The sequence below is a fragment of the Eumetopias jubatus genome, unplaced genomic scaffold (genome assembly GCF_037043125.1).
Source record: "Eumetopias jubatus isolate StellerSeaLion01/CBP00866 unplaced genomic scaffold, mEumJub1_p1.0 scaffold_7, whole genome shotgun sequence".
Lineage (NCBI taxonomy): Eukaryota > Metazoa > Chordata > Mammalia > Carnivora > Otariidae > Eumetopias > Eumetopias jubatus.
This window is the reverse complement of record NW_028274813.1, coordinates 33,465,331-33,483,506: the sequence shown is the minus strand read 5'-3', so window position 1 is coordinate 33,483,506 and position 18,176 is coordinate 33,465,331. Positions and strand designations below refer to the sequence as shown.

Genomic DNA, 18,176 nt, shown 5'->3' with positions numbered 1-18,176 from the left:
GCAGGTCAGGTATTCAAGACAAGATTAAGAGGAGACAGTTCACACTATTTAAAAGGAAAATTTTTTCCTTAAGCACTTTGGAAGTATCTACTCCCCATAAATGTAAGTTACATATCTATTCATTAAAGGAAGTCTAAGCACTTGTACTTGGCAAGAATGCTGGCAGTAGCTTGTGCCAGATTACTGTATAAACTTGAAAGTAATAAAAATGTTTTTAAAGATATTGTATGATACAGACTTTTCACTACTTCAGATTAACCTCCCAACTGGTGAAGCTTCTTGGTACCTATGTCTCAGTTAATGTTCACTTTAAAACCAAAATTTCATTCCCTAATTATTTTACTGTTTACATCTTTCTCTGTCCTTTAGCAGCTCCTGCTGTGTGTCTTTCTGAATTGCCATTTTTCATAGAAATGCTGTAGTTTTACTCTGTTGTATGTGTGACTAATCTCCAACTGAGTCCATGATTTCTGTAGTGTATACTTATGCAGGCTTATTTTTCAAAGCAAAACAATGTTCAAAATTCTGCCACTATCCCCCATTTTAAGATGAAGCATGTCTTAGTGACAGAGATCACTTGAGATATTTTCATAATCTTACATAATTTGAATAGCCTCAAGCATGAAAAACCTTTGAAAACTATAAAAACTTTACACAGGAATTCTAATAGCTAGAAATGTCTGTTTTTATTCATTCCAGAGAAGGAGTTAGTTTTTGACAGCATTTCAGAGAAAGCCAACATGAGACTAGTGTTTTATTTAGTATTACAATATGGCTAGTTAGTGTTACAACAGGAAAACCTACTTTGGTGCCGGAGGAATAGCTAGCTGTGAGGATGGGTGAAAGTCAAGATGCTGACGCCTCACGGCGATTCTAGCATTTCCAGGCTGTTAACAGGAAGGTGGGGAAGGAAAAAGCACCACTGCCAATTGTGAGCAAAGGAACTCCAGTCTCACTGCAAAGCCATACAAAATATACAGCGGCTAAAAGTCTTAACACACTCCCATTCTGCAGGCAATCCTGTCTGTACCATTCTGGTAGGAGGGAGGAATCCTGTTCCTTTGGGAACACATTTCCTTGTCACGTTAGCTTTTTGATAGCTTCAATCCACTCAGTTCGCTCAGCCCTGCTGCTGGCCTGGATATAATAGTGTGTGTCATCCTTGGTAATCACTTTGAAGAGATTCCCCTGGACATTCCCTTTAACCCCTAGACAGAAGAGAAATTTGTGAATATCCGTGTCTGCTTTCAGCTAGAAGTCAAACTGAGCCACAAACAAAAATACACACGATGAAGTATTTCTTAAATACCAATGTATGTGGTTAGGGAATCCCACCAGATGCCCGCTTCCCTCTTTTCCTCCTTTCCACTCCCCGTCCCTCCGCTGTGCCCTCTTGGCCTGCTGCCTACACTAACCACAGATGCACAGTTCCATTCACATCCAAGAATCCAGAATGTTCATGTTAAAAATAGGCAGATTTGGGACTTGACTTTAACTTGTTTAGCTTCTTTGAACCTGTTTCCACATCCATAAAATGGGAATAATACTGTCTTTCTTAGCTGGCTATTGTGAAATTAGTGCGCTAATCGATACTCACGTGTGTTGCTAACCCTTAAACAGTGTGTAGGCTGCTATTCTTAGGTGGAAGCTTATGTGCCAGTAAGCACAGAAACTGAGGGGAAAGAATACCAGAGATAAGGAGTATTTCGTTGTGTTGTTAAAACACTGAGAAGACCCCACACGCCCTTTTCCCCTCATTCTGAAATTGGCTCTAAATCTCAGGCTATTTGTCGTCTCACTGAGACCGTCTCACCGAGCCCCCGTCGCTCAGTCCGTCGGCAGAGCGCCGCTGTGAGAGCGACCGGCGGGGAGCACCCCGAGGCCTGCAGGCCGGCCCGGAGCTGCACCTTACCAGTGGGAACGCCGTTATCCTCCAGAGCAGACACGAGTGAGCCGCGAAGAGAAAACCCACCCACTGGCCGGTTCTCCTCCTGCAGCAGAAAGAATTCCTAATGAGACATATAGTGTGAATGCACAAAAGGGAGAAAGGAGTTGCCCTCTTGCCTGAAACCACCCTGAGGCCAGCTGACGGAGTCAGTGAGAGTCATCTGTAATAGATGAGGCCGAATTTGGACATCACGTGGCCATGTTACATGCACCCTAAGGAAGTCTGCGCTTCGTTTCACTGCCGATGGCTGGCAGGGCCACACCACACTCCCGCCTGGCCCCCCCGGCCCTCCCTGGCATCTGCCAGGGTCCCAGAGGGCTCCTTCTCTCTCCTTCAGGCACTCCCCTTAGGGCGGGGACTCTTGACAAGCTTGGTGAGGGAGGAACTGCCCACTCTTCGATAGTTCAAAAACTGAATGAAAATCATACATCTACCAAGACAAGGCTGGACAGGCCAGCTCAAAGACCATTTATCTTTGGTTTTGACTGGAATTCGATCAACTCATCATACAATAATACTTATTTTCTGAAACTCAGGGTGGCAATTCTTTGATCGGTTAGAATCAAATCATAATTAACCATAGAATCAAATCATTACTAATCACAATTAGTAAATTATGGCTTAAACAGTACATGATAAAAGAAACTTTCCACAACATCAGTGGGGACAACAGGTTGAGGGGCAGAATTCATGAGATCTCCGCACAGAAAGGGGTGAAGAGGCTGGGGAGCACCAGTTAGGAGTCTCCTTTATCAGCCCACCCCACCTTCCCCAGTCCCACAAAGAGCTTTGGAGAAACAAAAAGATGCTTTGCTCTCAGAATAATGATAAGCCTCAGCAAAGGCAACAGCGTGCTGAGAGAAAGAAGTGATCAGACCGCTGAGTGTGGCTTGGATCATGGGAGGAAAGGCATAGAGCATAGCGGAAGTGAGGGCAGGGACGCTGGGAGGAAGGAAGCAAATGCCAGCTGCCCGCTGGGCTCGGGAGACAAGTGTCTGAAGCCTCACACCCGGGTGCCAAGTGGACATGCGGCACTCACTTTGGAAGGGTCATAGTAATGCAGGAAAGCCGGATCCTTCCTCAGAACAAAGCGCCGCACCTTCCAGTTTTTCCTCTTGTGCCCCTAAGGCAAAGAAAGGGTTCAAGGCTCATCTGTGACAGCTCTGTCCCTCCCTCCCACTTCCGTGCATCAAAGCTTGCTACAGTGGACTACTTTCTGGAAGGAGTCTGCTGGAGACCCAAGGATTGCAGAGACGCAGACCTCCCTGCTCAGAGACACTTGAGCAAAAACTTGTCACAGTTAGTTGAGCTGACAGAACCAAAGAGGGTCAGCACTGAAGGGAAAGGGGAGCATCACCCAGACCCCGGTCAGGGTGTAAGAAGGACAGGGAGGCAGCAGGTGTCCACTGGACCAAGAGCTCACAGGCAAACTGGAACCCGAGGGCACCAACTTTTAAGTGTCAAAAGCAGACCTGCAGCTGCATGGATGTATGCATACACATCGACAGTAAAAAACACTTTAACATTCCGCCTCAGAAAAAGTAGGAAATGATCGAGTCAATGTTAAAATCTAAATGTGTAAGATATTTTTTTTAAAGATTTTATTTATTTATTTGACAGAGACAGAGAGAGCGAGAGCAGGAATACAAGCAGCGGGAGTGGGAGAGGGAGAAGCAGGCTTCCCGCTGAGCAGGGAGCCCGATGTGGGACTCGATCCCAGGACCCCGGGATCATGACCTGAGCCGAAGGCAGACGCTTAACGACTGAGCCACCCAGGTGCCCTAAATGTGTAAGATATTGATGTGTATTACTGTCTTTGGCTTCACCCCCAAAGATCACAACGCTTCCTTAGCGCTCTAGCCTGGAGCCTCCGAAGTCCTTGCCCATCCGCCAGGCCCTGGCTACCCGCCCTCACTAGACTCCCACAGGCCTGGGAGGCGGGGCCCCTGGGGGAGAGAGGCAGTCGCCGGCATGGCAAGTAATCTAAGAGCAGGTGGGGGTCCTGACATGCAAGTAGCAGGCGACAAGGACAACGTGTGCCCCAAGTAACAGGAATGGCGCCGAGCAGTGTATGGGTCCGTTGGCCAGACACACCCGTTCACACGGCGTGCAGGATTTGCACCAACACAGGCGGTGTGCAGAAGGCCCGCCTACACGTCCCAAGCCGGGACGTGCTGGTTCTGTTCACAGGATGGCCTGTGTGTCAGGCACGCAGTGTGCCCATGAACAGGCTGCTCCCCCAGACGCGGGCAGCAGTAGTGACCACGGTCAGTTTTTAAACAATGACGTGACACCACAGAATGTCACCTTCAACCTACTGAAGTGAGTGGACAAAAGACTTATTTTTTGTTCAGAAAGTGTATGAGGGAGGCGTGCGGCATCCACAGAAGAAGGCCAAGACCCCAGGAAGCGGCAGGGAGCCGAAGGCCGGCAAGTGCGGAACAGCAGCCCGGCAAGCGACGCTCCTGCACACGAGCGCACGTGGCGGCTAGTGCCACACACACAGCTTCTCGAGACTGGGATGGTGACTCATGCACGTCTCCCCTGAGCCCTGGGACTCTGTGGGGGGGGGGGGGGGACACTGTGTGAGAGAGAGAGAGAGAGAGAGAGAATGGGCATGTCCGTGCCTCTTGATCTGCTCTCTGCAGGTGCCACTGTATCAGGTTCTGCTGGTATCGAGCACCCGCCTCTGGCACTCCTGGCCCTTCCCACCCTCTGGGGGCCTCTGCCCATCTCCCCGCCTCCGAGGCAGGCGTACCTGCTTGGCCAGATAGCCTTGTTTCACCACTGCGCCACTTAACTCCACAGTGCTGAGACTGATGTCTTCCTTGGAGCTTATCTTCTTCTTGTAGCTCTCAGCCTAGCGGAAAGGAAAGAACAAGGGCTCTGCTACCAAAAAAGTCCCGGTTCCAGGCTCTGGGGGCTACCACAGGGGAAAGGAAAATCCTCGATACAGAAACCTCACTCCACCTGGGGGGAAAGAGGTCCCCCAACCCTAGGCCTCTTGCCCATGACTGTGCACCCCCAGCCCTCACTCTGTTATCTCCTCCTTCCTCTGCCCCAATGGCAAGAGGAACTCCCTCCCTAACTTACAAAAGTGTACAGGGCCGTGGAGTCATCCAGGAACTGTTCGGCCAGGTCTCCAGAGCGAATGGCTCCCATGCTTCGGACACCTACCGGCCTCAGGAAGTTCTCTTCCATGAGCATGGAGGCCAGGGTCACGGCCTCCAGACGGTTGGCAGAAAAGCTGTTGGAGATGAGCCAGTCCACCAGGGAGGAGCCTGCATTGGGGCAAGGGCAGCACCAGTCAGGCGACAAGCTACAGACTATCCTCCCTGGGGGTATTTGGCTGTGACCTCATTGACCTTAACCTTCTGGGCAGCCTTGGGCTCTACCTAAGAGCAGACCCAGGGTCACACCCACACGTGGCCATCTCAGACCAGCCCGATGGCCAAAGGCCGCTCTGTCCTCAACACAGGAGGACAAGCATGGCCGAGTCCCGGGTCACTGTGGTCCAGTTTCCACCGCCCGCCCCAGCCCCCAAGAGGGGAGGCTCACCTATGAAGGTCTTTTTGTAGGTGCTTCCCTGCTCCATGTTGGGGCTTGGCCGGATTCCACCGCTGCTGTCGTGCATCTTGTCCACAATGCAACTACAGGAAGGCAAAGGAGAGGGGACCCTCATCGCAGCAACACCATGAGGGAGGGGTCAAGGGTATAAAGCAAGGGGCAACCGGTGTGATACACGTCACAAAGTGGGGGGGGGGGTATTCCCTGATGCATTGGAACTGGAGAGGAGGATTTTCAGATGTTTCGTTTCTTCTGCTCCTCTAAAAGCTCTAACGGTCCTATATGAGACAGGTATTACTTTTGCAGCAAAATTAAAGAGCTGTGACTTAAATTTTAGAGCAAAAGTATAATAATGATTCTCTATGATCTACATAAAGTGTGACCTCCTCCAGCTACTTCTCAAAGTCACCCGTCACTTGAGCCCACTCCTTCCCGCCTGCTCCTGCCCCCCCACTCCTGCCCCACCTCCTGCCCCCGCACTGCTCCTGCCCCCCTCCTGCCCCCCTCCTGCCCCTGCCCTGCTCCTGCCCCCGCGCTGCTCCTGCCTCCCCTCCTGCCCCGCGCTGCTCTGCCCCCATGCTGCTCCTGCCTCACATGCTGCTCCTCCCCCCACCCCGTGCTGCTCCTGCCCCCCCCCGCTGCTTCTGCCCCCCGCGCTGCTCCTGCCCCCTGCACTGCTCCTGTGCACCCCCCGCTGCTCCTGCCTGCTCCTGCCCCCCCACTCCTGTCCCCCTCCTGCCCCCCTGCCCCCGCGCTGCTCCCCACCCCCCACCACCATGCTCACCATGGTCTAACAGCACCCTTGCTGCACAATCAAGATTTCAGCGCCTGGCATGGAGCTCTCTGCGAGCCCAGAAAAGGACTGGTCCTGTGTCTCTGATGGGTGTAACAGTTCTGCTACCTGGGAGCTTCGGGGGCGTTGCCTGCAGAGGTAACCATCTGGGGGATGGAACTCCTTTCATACATGCCTACTTCAGACAGCTGCCTCCACCAATGACCTGCTTTCTGTTCTGTGAAGACGATTCCTGCCACCCATGGAGGATCTTTTCTCATTTCTTGCCTACATCCTTGAATTGGAAAGCCCCCCGAGATGAGATCGGAGGTATTCCCGGTTGCATCTCCTGAGCACCTCATGCAGCGAAGGGCATGCAGTCGGCACTCTATAACTGCTGCCTGAATGAATGGCTGGACGAGGAACCTCACCGAGCAAGAATACAGCTGCTACCTGAACTCATCACTCTTGCCAGCAGGCCGCAAACAAGCCCAGGGACGCGGTGAGTGGAGATCCCTAGGGGGCTGTGACGGAGCCCTGAGGGGGGCAAAAGCAGCAGAGGTCCCAAGAGGTCACAGAGGAGCGGGGCAGGTGCGTAGGGCCTGAAGGCCCTGAAGCCCCATGCTGTACTGGACAGGCCTGTGTGGCGACCTTGGGGCCCCCCCCCCGGTGTCACACAGACGTGCAGGGCGAGGGACGGGGGGTTAGGCACTCACTGCAGGCTGATGTGAGGGGGCAGCTTGAAGGAGTTTTTCAGGATGTGGAGCTGCTGGACCTTCCCCGGCTGCCCGGCGTGAATAGCCCCCGTTATCTCAAAGGCCCAGGCGTCCCTCTCTTCTCGGGAACAGGCCTCCAGGAAGTACTCGGTGGATGTTCGAGTCTTCAGCTTAATGAGGAGCTGCAGGAAGAGAGAGCCGGTCAGACCAGCACTCAGAGGCCTAGCAGGCAAGAGAATGGTGGTGGGCCAGCAAAGATGACAGGGCCACAGCAACCAGGGACACACAGGTCTGGCGGCTGCCAAATGCCCAGCCCCTCAGCCACATCCCAGTGGGTGGTCTTCAAAGATCCCGGTGCACACCTCAAGCCACAGGGAGCTCGTGGCCTCCTAAGGTAAGCTTTTCCTCCTGCACAGACTGTATAGCATAGGGACTGCTTCCTGGGCACTTTGCCTCCCTGCTTCTGACTCTGCCTTCGAGAACCACACAGACTAACCTTACCTCCCACGACAGCCCCTGGGCTGAAGTGGGAAATGCACTGGCTTTCAAGTCAGACCGATCTGAATGCAAATCCCAGCTCTGCCACTTAGCTATGGACACTTGGGCACATTAAGGAACCCCACCGGGCCTTTCTTCATCTGTCAAATGGGGATATGAACACCTACCTCGGAGGCACTGTTCCTTATGCTCCCTTCCGTGCTCTTGTCTTTAGTCTAAGCATCCCCAGTCTTTTGCACACTTCTCATAGGGTACGGTTTAGACTCAGCCAGCTCATGCTCTGCTACACGTTCTGCATTTGGTCAAAATTCTCAGAAGCTCTGACCCAGGGAACGAAACCAGCTGCTCCGGGAAAGCTCTGAGGGACACGGGGTGCACGGGGCCTGCAGCCCGAGCTCACACTGACGGCATGGTAGACTAGCTCCATGCAGTCAGCCGAGTCCTTCTGAGGTAGGCCACGTCTCCTCCATTCCCTAAATGTGCATTGAGGGGTTTTTTTGACCACTGTGGGATGCTGACCCTATTAAATATCATCTGAGTAGACTGGGCCTACCACTTCTGTTGGAAAACAGAGGCATTCTTTTTTTTTTTTTTTAAGATTTTATTTATTTATTTGACAGAGAGAGAGCACGCACACAAGCAGAGGGAGCGGCAGGCAGAGGGAGAAGCAGGCTTCCCGCCGGGCAGGGAGCCCGACGCAGGGCTCGATCCCAGGACCCAAGGGATCACGACCTGAGCCGAAGGCAGACACTTAACCAACTGAGCCACTGGGGCACCCCAGAGGCATTCTTTCATTCCCATTCTGGTTTCCAATGTATTAGCTCCCAACTTGCTTTACTTGCAAACTTAACATCCCTCCTCTCAACTAACAGCGAAAGCGGTGATAAGACAAGGCTGGCTCACAGTCCCAAAGAATACCATGAATCTGTTCCTCTAAGTTAACACTGACTCACTCATCAGCACTGTGGGAGAACAAATTCAACCAGCTCTCTGTACCTGCACTATCAGTGGGCAGTCAACATTTTAATGAAAGAATTTCAGGAGAGACTATAAAATTCCATGTGAAATCCAGGCATATTTTTATAGCTTCGCTAATTTAAAATATATAGATATATACACACACACATATACGTATATATATGCTTTATAACTTGTTCTTAGTGAACATACGGGCTCCTCTTGACCTCTTCCAGCTCAAGGACTCATGAACCACGCAGATGACAATCTGGGAATTAACACGAAGCTCACAACTCCAGTTAGCAAATTTAACTTGTGTCCTTTTTTGGAAGTTTTTCTATGTCTAGCCAATTTGACCAGCACTTTTGCTTTCTACCGTTCCTTAAAGAGTATTAAGGGGCATTGGGCCAACAAGTTAACCTACAAGTTCTGGGGTGTAATTTATGGAGAACTAGAGCCTTAAATTCACTTAGAAAATTAGGGTTTTTTTTCTCTTAAAATCATCTCACTTATCTGTAAATTTGTCTTCTTTCTTAAACATTAATTCAGCAAACATTTGCTAATTGTCTGCTATGTGTCCAGACACCGTGTTTGGTCTTCCGATGCAACAAGGAGGAAGGTGCAGCCCCAGTCTGCCCAGGCTGGGCATTCTCTGGCATCCCTACCTCCACCCAGCAGAACACTACTTGTCCTTCTTCATCATCAGCCCATGTAGGTTGGCAGTGGGAAACTGCAGAAGGGCATTTCCTTTTTGCAGCCTCCTAGGCTGGAATGACCCTCACCACCTCCCTCTCCTTTGCCCTCAACATCCAGTCAAATATGTCCTATGGACAGTTCCTTCATAATGTTTTCTCGTGTTCCCCCTACTTTTTGCCTTATTTCATGCCTCATTATTTTAATAGCTCCTTTTTTTTTCTTGAGAAAGATTCAAAACCACAAAAGAGTACAGTGGTTAACGTAACAAATACCAGGAAACCCACCACCCAGAAAGGACTGTCATGAATATTTTCTTATACTTGGAAGGCTTGTCAGTTGGTCTAAAAGAGTCAAAGAAGAAAAACATGGTAGGGATGTCTGCATGGCTCAGTTGGTTAAGTGGCTGCCTTTGGCTCAGGTCATGATCCCAGGGTCCTGGGATTGAGTCTCGCATCAGGCTCCCTGCTCAGTGGGGAGTCTGCTTCTCCCTCTGCCTCTGCTCCCTCCTGCTTGTGCTCTCTCTCTGACAAATAAATAAAATAAAATCTTTAAAAAAAAAAAAAACATGGTAAGAAAGAAGAAAATGGTGGGGCGCCTGGCTGGCTCAGTTGGTGGCGCATGTAACTCTTGATCTCAGGGTTGTGAGTTCGAGCCCCACATAGAGAATACTTAAAAAAATAAAAAAGAGAAAGAGAAAGAAGAAAATGTAAGATCCCTTCTTTATGGATCTAGTAACTTATTAGGAACAGAACGCAGTTCCTCACTTTAGTCCTCCTAAGAGTGTTTTTACCCATCCATTCTCTCAGAACCTTCGATGGCTCCCCATTTCCTCCATCTGGCCCCAGCCAATCTCCCATTGCTCCCTGGGTGAACATTCCCCTCTGGCCACACGGGCCATTGTTATCTCCAAATCAATCTCTCCCTCTTTTACACTTTTCCACCTGCCCATAACGTCTGCCTTTCTCCTCTTTCAGATCTTTGCCAAATCTCTATTTTTCCCAATGCTGTACCTGATTCAGCCTCTAATTACATCTTCCTCCTCTTCGGGAATACAGTGTTCTCTACAGCTAATCATGTTTGTGCCAACATTTGGAATTCTGAATGTTTTTCATTTAACCATTTGCTTTCATAATAAGATTAATAACCCAAGGAGAAACAGTCTAACCATTTTCTTCCTTGACTCCTCCAAGCCTAGCAAATTTCTTGGCACATATTGGGCCCTCAAAAACGATTGATTCAGATACCTTTTTGATGGTGGGGTTGAAACTGCACCTGACTTTTGGAACATGCACCCCCCTCAGGGGATAAAAGCCACCATATTAAATTCCAAGGTAGCAATAATTGTGCCCATATATGTAGTGCGCCTCCTAGTCAACCAAGTGCTTTGACAGACCATCACCTTCTGTCATGATCCCCAACATAATCACAGGAGATAGCAAGGTGTCATTATTCTACCCCATCTCATAGATGAGGAACTAAGGCTCAGAGAGGTTCAACTACTTGCCCAAGGTCACGCACCTGGTACATAGTGCAGCAGGACTTGAATTTAGGTTTTTCAATAACTCAGCTCTTCACCCACATTACTCTCACCAAAGAGGCCAGAGCTGGGAGGGTCCGAGGCAGGGGGAGCCGGGAAGCAGGGGCCTTCACTTACTGGTCGGTTTTCATACTCCAGGCAGGGGCAGGTGATAGCACAGCCATCCAGAAGGATCCGGCCCTTGGGAGGGGTCACCTTCCGACCCCCCTCAAGCTTGTAGTACAGCAACGTGTTTTGCCGAAGGATGAACCATCGTGCCTTCCAGTTGTGGACAATGTGACCCTGAGGACGGACAGGAGAGCCCAGCAGTAAGGTGGCTGAGGGGACCAAAAAGGGGGACAGCATTATCTGTTTTTAAAAAAACCTCATTTTATTTTTTTAATTTTAAAATAATTTCCATTCAGAGGCGCCTGGGTGGCTCAGTCAGTTAAGCGTCTGCCTTCGGCTCAGGTCATGATCCCAGGGTCCTGGGATCGAGCCCCGCATCAGGCTCCCTGCTCCGCGGGGAGTCTGCTTCTCCCTCTGCCTCTGCCTCTTCCCCGCCCTGCTCATGCTCTGTCTCTATTTCTCTCTCTCTCTCTCTCAAATAATAAAATCTTTAAAAAATAAAATAATTTCAATTCAGAGAAAAGCTGAAGAATAGTATTAAAGAACTTTTTTACAGAATCATTTAAGAGTAAACTTTTTTTTAGCACTAATTAAATAAGAGTAAATTTTTAACATTGATATTCCATCACTTCTGAATATTTTATTGTGTATCTCCTACAAAAAAGGGGAGGTGAAATATTTCCAACATAACCACAATGCAACCATCAACAGCAGGAAATTTCCATTAATATGTTATCTTCACTGATTCCACAACCCCCATCCAAGTTTCACCAATTGCCCCAATAATGTCCTTAATAGCCAAAGGATCCAGTTCAAAAATCATACCTTTTATTTTCATTTTCATGAAAAAAGTGTTATCTGTCTGGATCTCCTTGTCATCTCTTTTGAGTATGTAACAAAGACCTTTGGCATTGACCTTCTAGTTCCCAGTTAGCCTTTTCTGTGATTATAAACCTTGAAAGAAACTGTGAAGTATACAGAAGAGAGAGTTCTACCACTAGGAGATGGTCATTGCTAACACTTTGTGTTTTCTTATAGTCTTTTTTCCTCTTCGTTTTTACTTTCTGGTTTTTAAAAAAAACAGGACCATATTACCTACAGTTTTATTATCTAGTTTTTGTTTTGTTTAGCTTTGCTGAGCATCTTCTCACACCAATATGTTTCTTTAAAACATGTTTTTTATTTTTTTATTTATTTTTTAAGATTTTATTTGAGAGAGAGACACAGCGGAAGAGGGAACACAAGCAGGGGGAGTGGGAGAGGGAGAAGCAGGCTTCCCGCGGAGCAGGGAGCCCGATGTGGGGCTCGATCCCAGGACCCTGGGATCATGACCTGAGCCAAAGGCAGACGTTTAGCCGACTAAGCAACCCAGGTGCCCCTAAAGAGCCTTTTTCTAAAACAGAGCAACAGATGAGGAAATGTCTACTGAGGAATTAGAAAGGAATGGGTTTAGTACACGCTCATGAAAGCAACTTTCCTGACATATTTCCCAGAGCAGAGCCCAATAAGGACTGGATTCTAGAGAGATGCACTTTATCTGAATCAGAGGCCATTTCCCCGATTCACGCCTTTCCTTAATTTCCTAGCATTTAATTATTTCAAAGGCTCCCTGTGTTCTCACATCTGTGGTATTGGAATAGCTCAGCGTGTACCGAGTGCTGTTAGGGAACCAAAAGTTGTAGAAGGAGTTGACAGAGCGAGCACTGGACTGTGAATTTTACGTTTTGCTCTCCCCACTCTGTCCCATACTTAGGATCGACATGTAACATGATGGTTAACAGCTGTCCTTGACGTGGGTAGACAAGTTTAAAGAAACAAAAAAGATTTGGCTCTGGCTACTCAGCCGCGGGGGTTCTTCACTGCTCTCCACGTGGCCCAGACTCGGGTCCTCTTTCTTGATCACCCCCTACTGAGGGGCTCCTGGAGCAGCATTAGCACTAAATTGCTGGCTCAAAAGCTTGTATATGGGGCGAAGGCAATCCTAGTGGATGGAATGGGGGCAGTTGTGAGGTGGAGAAGGAACGAGGGCAAAATAATCTTAAACCTTAAAACATAGGTGTTACGGGCTAAATTACGTCCACCCTCATGCACACACATTCATATATTAAAGCCCTAACTCCCAGTATTGACTGTATGTGGAGACAGGGCTTTAAAGAGGTGATTAGGTTAAAATGAGGTCATTAAGGGGGTCCTAACCCAATCTGCCTGGGGTCCTTATAAGAAAAGGACACTTAGACACACAGACATCGGGGAGGCATATGCACAGAGGAAAGACCTTGCGAGCACACAGCACGAAGTCGCCCATCTGCGAGCTGAGGAGAGAGGCCTCAGAAGAAGCCAAACCTGCTGACAGCTTGACTCGTACCCTAGCCTCCAGAACTGTGAGAAAACAAATCTCTGCTGAAGCCGTCTTGTCTGTGGTATTTTTATTCTGGCAGCTCTAGCAAACTAAAACAACAGGGAGAGGAGAAATGGGGCTTAGAGATATCAGAGAGAAAATTGTCACCAACAGATGTTGAACAGGACAAACTAATATGGAGATTCTGTACTTTCCTGGACAAAATGCTACATCTCCCAGAATCCCTGGCACGAAGGCAACAGGCGGGTGACCAGGTCGCTGCCACTCTCTGGCACGGGGAACTGATGCATATCTGACAGCAACAGGGGGAAACGGGAATTTTGGGCAAGAACAGTGTTGGAAGAACGGGTTCTTCTGACACCAGTCCCCAGAGCTATCAGTGACAAACGGCAAATAATGTCAGCAGTGATGTTCCCACTAGAAATGTCTGGTGGTGCTGTTGGGTATTTTTGTCCAGCTACATCGTCCCTAGCTATATGGCATCCCAGCCAGGTTCACTGGCCCTCCCAAATATTTCTGAGTTACTTAATAATTAATATTCCTCCATGAAATCCCCTTCTGTTCAGACTCACTAGAATGGAATGTTTATGAGCAACTGCGGATCCTGACAGCAAAGGAGAAAGGTCTGCAGAGAAAGGCTGATGAGAAAGGACTGACTGTGTAGGAAGAAATCCTGAAGCAGCTGGTGACCCTCATAAAAAATGTTCAAGTTCTTTGATCCAATAATTCCACTTCCGAGGATGTGTGCTGAGTAAATCATCTAGGATATGGAAAAGGTTTTATGTATTGAGACACTTTGAATCATTGCTTATGATAAAATAATCAAAATATTCTAACTGTGTAAAAACACCGTGCCCACTGTGGCTGTAGAGGAGGGATTCCAATCCTAACAGACGGCAGGAAAAGTTACTGGTGGAACCCTCAAGGTCAAACGCAGCAGCCTGAGCCTACCAAGAATCACAGCGCCCATGGTCTTCGACATAAGCAAAGCACTTTTACTTACATTTTTTTATATGATACCTAAAAATAATTCTAGTAGTTACTTTAGAAAATTTCTGAAGGGATACCTCAGGAAAGTTGATGGTTATCGTCTCTAAGGACTAAGACTGGATACAGGGCAACAAGAATGAAAACTTATTTTTCAATTTACAGCCTTTACTACTTTTCTAGTTTTTTTAATAATAAGAATGTATTATTTTTATAATGTAAAATGAATTGAAATTCAAATAGACAAAATTCCTGATGAGATGACCAGGGAAATCATTCATTTATCAATTCATTCAACAATCAATGGCTAACAACTACTTCAGCAAGCACTGTGCTAGCAGCAGGGAGACAAAGATGAACAAGATTCTGACCTAAGACAGTGGAAGAGACAGTGATGCCAGCCAGGGTGGTAAGTTCTAGGACAGACAATAGGTGGGGTCCCCCAGGATTCCCACCTCCTGATATTACACCCTTGTATAGTTTCTTCCCACAGTGTACAAGGGTTGGTCTGTATGACCAAAAGAATATGGCAGAGGGATGATTTGTCAGTTGACATTAGGTTATAAAAGACCCTGTAGCTTCAGTCTTGGGGACTCTCTCTCTCTCTCTCTCTCTCTCTCTGACCATGTATTCCAGGGAAAGCTAGCTGCCACATCATGACCAGCCCCTACAGAGAAGCGAGGAACCCAGGCCACCAGCCAGCAGCCGTGTGAATGAGTTTGCAGTTGGATCCTCTGGTCAGCCAAGCCTCCAGGAGACTACCACACTGGGCAACATTTTGGCTGGAACCTCATGAGAGACTTGAATCTTGCAGCTAAGGTGTTCCTGAATACGTGCCCCTCAGAAACCACGTGAGATAATAAATGTTTATTGTTTTAAGATGTTAAGCTCTGGGGTGATTATTACAGAACAACAGAGAAGTAAAACAGGTCACGATGCAAACCCCAAGAAGCAGCTCTGCTGATGGAGGAAGCTCCAAGGAGGCTGAGTGGGCTGAAGAAGGCTCCCGGAAGGGCTGATGCTAGGGCTGAGTCTGGAAGGCTGAGTGGAGTTGGCCAGGTCAGGAAGGCAGGGAAGGGAGAGCTTGAGCCACTTACACTTGTGAGAAACTCCAAGTGGTTCTATCTGGCTTTAGCTCAGAGGCCTGTGGGCAAAGGACAGGGGAAGTGACGCGGGTCCAGTGGGCTTCAGGTTCCATGTTGCAAAGTTTGATCTTTATACTGTGGCCAGAGGGGAGTCCTTTACGACTTTTAACTAGAAGGACGACAAAAAGCTTGGATTCTCAAGTTTAAAAGATCACCTGACCACACTGTGGCAGAAGGGCTGAATGAAGCAGGCCAGACTGCAGCAGGCAAGCTCAGCTGGAGGCTGCAGTAACAATCCACCAAATGGGAAGGAGAGCACGATTACCCCTGGTCTACAGATAAACACGCCATGCTCAGAGGAAATAAGGAACTGGTTCAAAGTCAGCAGGTAAAGGGGGTCAGAGGCCAAAACCACAGTGGTACAGCTGAAAAATATGCCAGGCCTCCTCTACCCGGGCAATTTCTTCCCTCTCCAGGCTCCTTGTCTGCAAGTAGCTGGCTGGGGCCAGAGGCCCACTGGACCACGAGCGGCTTAGGGTCCCCAGAACCTCTTTAGGGGGAAGGAGGAGAGTCCATAAGGTAGGACAGCACCTCCGCAGTTGGGCTTAAGAGGCATGGAATGTTACAGCTGGAGGGACCCTTTGAAAAAGTCCATACTACTCCCTAACTTTAATGATGAGGAAACTAAGGCCCAGAAAGTTCTTGCCCAAGACCCTACAACCCCAAAGAAGCAGAGATGGTACTTGTTATGGACTGAATTATGTGCCCCAAAAAGGTATGTTGAATTCTTAACCCCTGGAACCTACGAATGTGATCTCATTTGGAAATGGGGTCTTTGCAGATGTGATCAGGATAAGATGAAGTCATCCCGGATTAGGGTGGCCCTAATACTAATGGTGTCCTTATATGAAGAGGAGAATTTGGACACTGAGACACACAGGGAGAAGATCACCATGTGACCACGGAGGCAGACATTGTAGTGGTGCATCCACAAGCCAGGGAATGCTGTGGATTGCCTGTGTCAGATGATGGCTGGGTCTCTACCCCCCATTCCTGGCACAGAGCTCCTGAAACCCTTGCAATTTCCTGGGTGCTAGGAGCATTTTTTGTTCTCATGAGGTAACTCTGGGTAGGCTCCTGGATGAAGGCTGGTCACCATAAAGAACATGCCACAATTAGAAGCTTGATTCTCTTGAGAGGGGAGAAGGGCTGAAAATGGAGTTAATGATCAATCACATCTCTGTGATGAAGTCTCCATAATATCCCAACAGTATGGGGTTCAGAGAGCTTCTGGGTTGGTGCATACATGGAGGTACTGAGACGGGCATGCCCGGAGAGCACATAGAAGCTCCATGCTCCTTCCTGCATACCTTGCCCTACACAGCTTTTCCAACTGCCTGTTCATCTGTATCATTTATCGAAGCCTTTAGTAAATTGGCAAATGTAAGTAAGTGTTTCCCTCAGTTCTGCGAGCCACTGCAGCAAACTAATTGAAATGGTCATTGGAACATCCAAACAATTATCCAAACAATTAGTCCATTTGTCAGAAGCACAAGTGATAACCCGGGCTTGTGACTAGTGTCTGAAGTATGGATGGGTACAGTGGGGTGGGGGTGGTGGGGGGCAGTCCTAGGGGACTGATCCCTTGACCTGTGGGATGTGATGCCATCTCCAGGTAGATAATGTGAGAACTGAGTTAAAGACATGCTGCTGGTGCCACAGAGAATTCCCTGGTGTGGGGAAAAACCTCCACACATTCGGTAAAAGTAAAGGAGACTCACGGGATAAAGAAACAATAGGAAGGAACAAAGTTTTTCCCTACAGGGAAAGGAAAAATCTGGGTTTTTCTTTTACAGCCTGTAAATACCAAAGCAAAAGAGGCAAGGGAGGACTCTCCCCTATAGGCTTCAGAGGAAGGATGGCCCTGCCAACACCTTGATTTCAGACTTCCAGCCTGCAGAACTCCTTCTAGATTTTTTCCTAATGCCTTGTATATTTTTACTTTTGGGGTTATCATATTATAAGCATTTTAAACATCTGCATAATCATACTTAGTCATTTATTTGTGGAGACATATAGGTAGTTTCCAGTTTTTTCACTATAAAAATAACACTTTGGGGGCGCCTGGGTGGCTCAGTCGTTAGGCATCTGCCTTTGGCTCAGGTCATGATCCCGGGGTCCTGAGTTCGAGCCCCACATCGGGCTCCCTGCTCAGCGGGAGGCCTGCTTCTCCCTCTCCCTCACTTATGTTCCCTCTCTTGCTGTGTGTCTCTCTCTGTCAAATAAATAAATAAAAACTTAAAAAAATAACACTTTGTTCATAAAGCTTTAATGGTATTTCCTTGGGATAGAGTCCGACAAAGGAAATTTTTAGGCCAAAGCGCGTTAACATTGCCCTGTCATTTTCTAAGAGTGTCATCGGAGGTGTAAGCCAGCAGCAATGCCTGAAGGGCCTCAGCGTCTTCTTAAAGGAAGAGCAACCTTGCCCGTGCTGATCCCGCTTCCTTCCCCCTCACCCTCCTTTAAAGCCAGGCCAAGTGAGAGCCCTGCATTTTGCCTGGAGCTTTGCTTCTTTCATGTCTGGGCGGGAGTGAGAGCCAAATCCATCATGCCCATGCCCGTCTCCTGCTTCACCCTCACCCGTGATGACTGTACTCTGGGCTTCCAGCTCAGGCCCTGCCCCATCCCTACCCCCCAGGGCTGTAAAGCCTCCTAAATCTATGGAATCCTATGGCCATAGCCCTGTAACTTCTCCAGGGGACACAGAGCTGCTGTTGCCACCCAGGTGGAAAGGGGTTAAGGGGAAGAAAAAGCTGAGATGGATCCGTAGGCGGTAACTGGGAGCAACCCCCCCCCAGGTCCCTCACCTAGAAGGAAAGGGTGTGGCTTCCCCTGGCCTCCGGGGTCAGCCTCCACACTCCCGTCTTTGGAATGAGCTTTCCCCAT

At 48.6% G+C, this 18,176-nt stretch overlaps 1 protein-coding gene across 1 annotated transcript; it reads right to left on the bottom strand.

Moving 5' to 3' along the window:
* Nucleotides 1–661: 661 nt before the first annotated feature.
* On the bottom strand, nucleotides 662–18,176 carry PLEK2 (pleckstrin 2). Its single transcript, XM_028121614.2, has 9 exons — nucleotides 18,098–18,176; nucleotides 10,809–11,008; nucleotides 7,004–7,185; nucleotides 5,507–5,598; nucleotides 5,042–5,229; nucleotides 4,707–4,808; nucleotides 2,988–3,071; nucleotides 1,913–1,991; nucleotides 662–1,208 (listed from the first exon to the last, which is right to left on the bottom strand). The coding sequence occupies exons 1-9, from the start codon at nucleotides 18,174–18,176 to the stop codon at nucleotides 1,081–1,083; spliced, it is 1,134 nt and encodes a 377-aa protein (XP_027977415.2). The 3' UTR covers nucleotides 662–1,080.

Bases quoted from the DNA above. Each gene is read 5' to 3' on its own strand.
- PLEK2 (XM_028121614.2), bottom strand. From the start codon at position 18,176: ATGGGGAAAGCTCATTCCAAAGACGGGAGTGTGGAGGCTGACCCCGGA. The intron at 7,186-10,808 runs GTAAGTGAAGGC...CTCTTCCTGCAG, and splicing joins TGGAGTATGAAAACCGACCA to CTCCTCATTAAGCTGAAGAC. The intron at 1,992-2,987 runs GTGAGTGCCGCA...TTTCTGCTGCAG, and splicing joins ATTACTATGACCCTTCCAAA to GAGGAGAACCGGCCAGTGGG.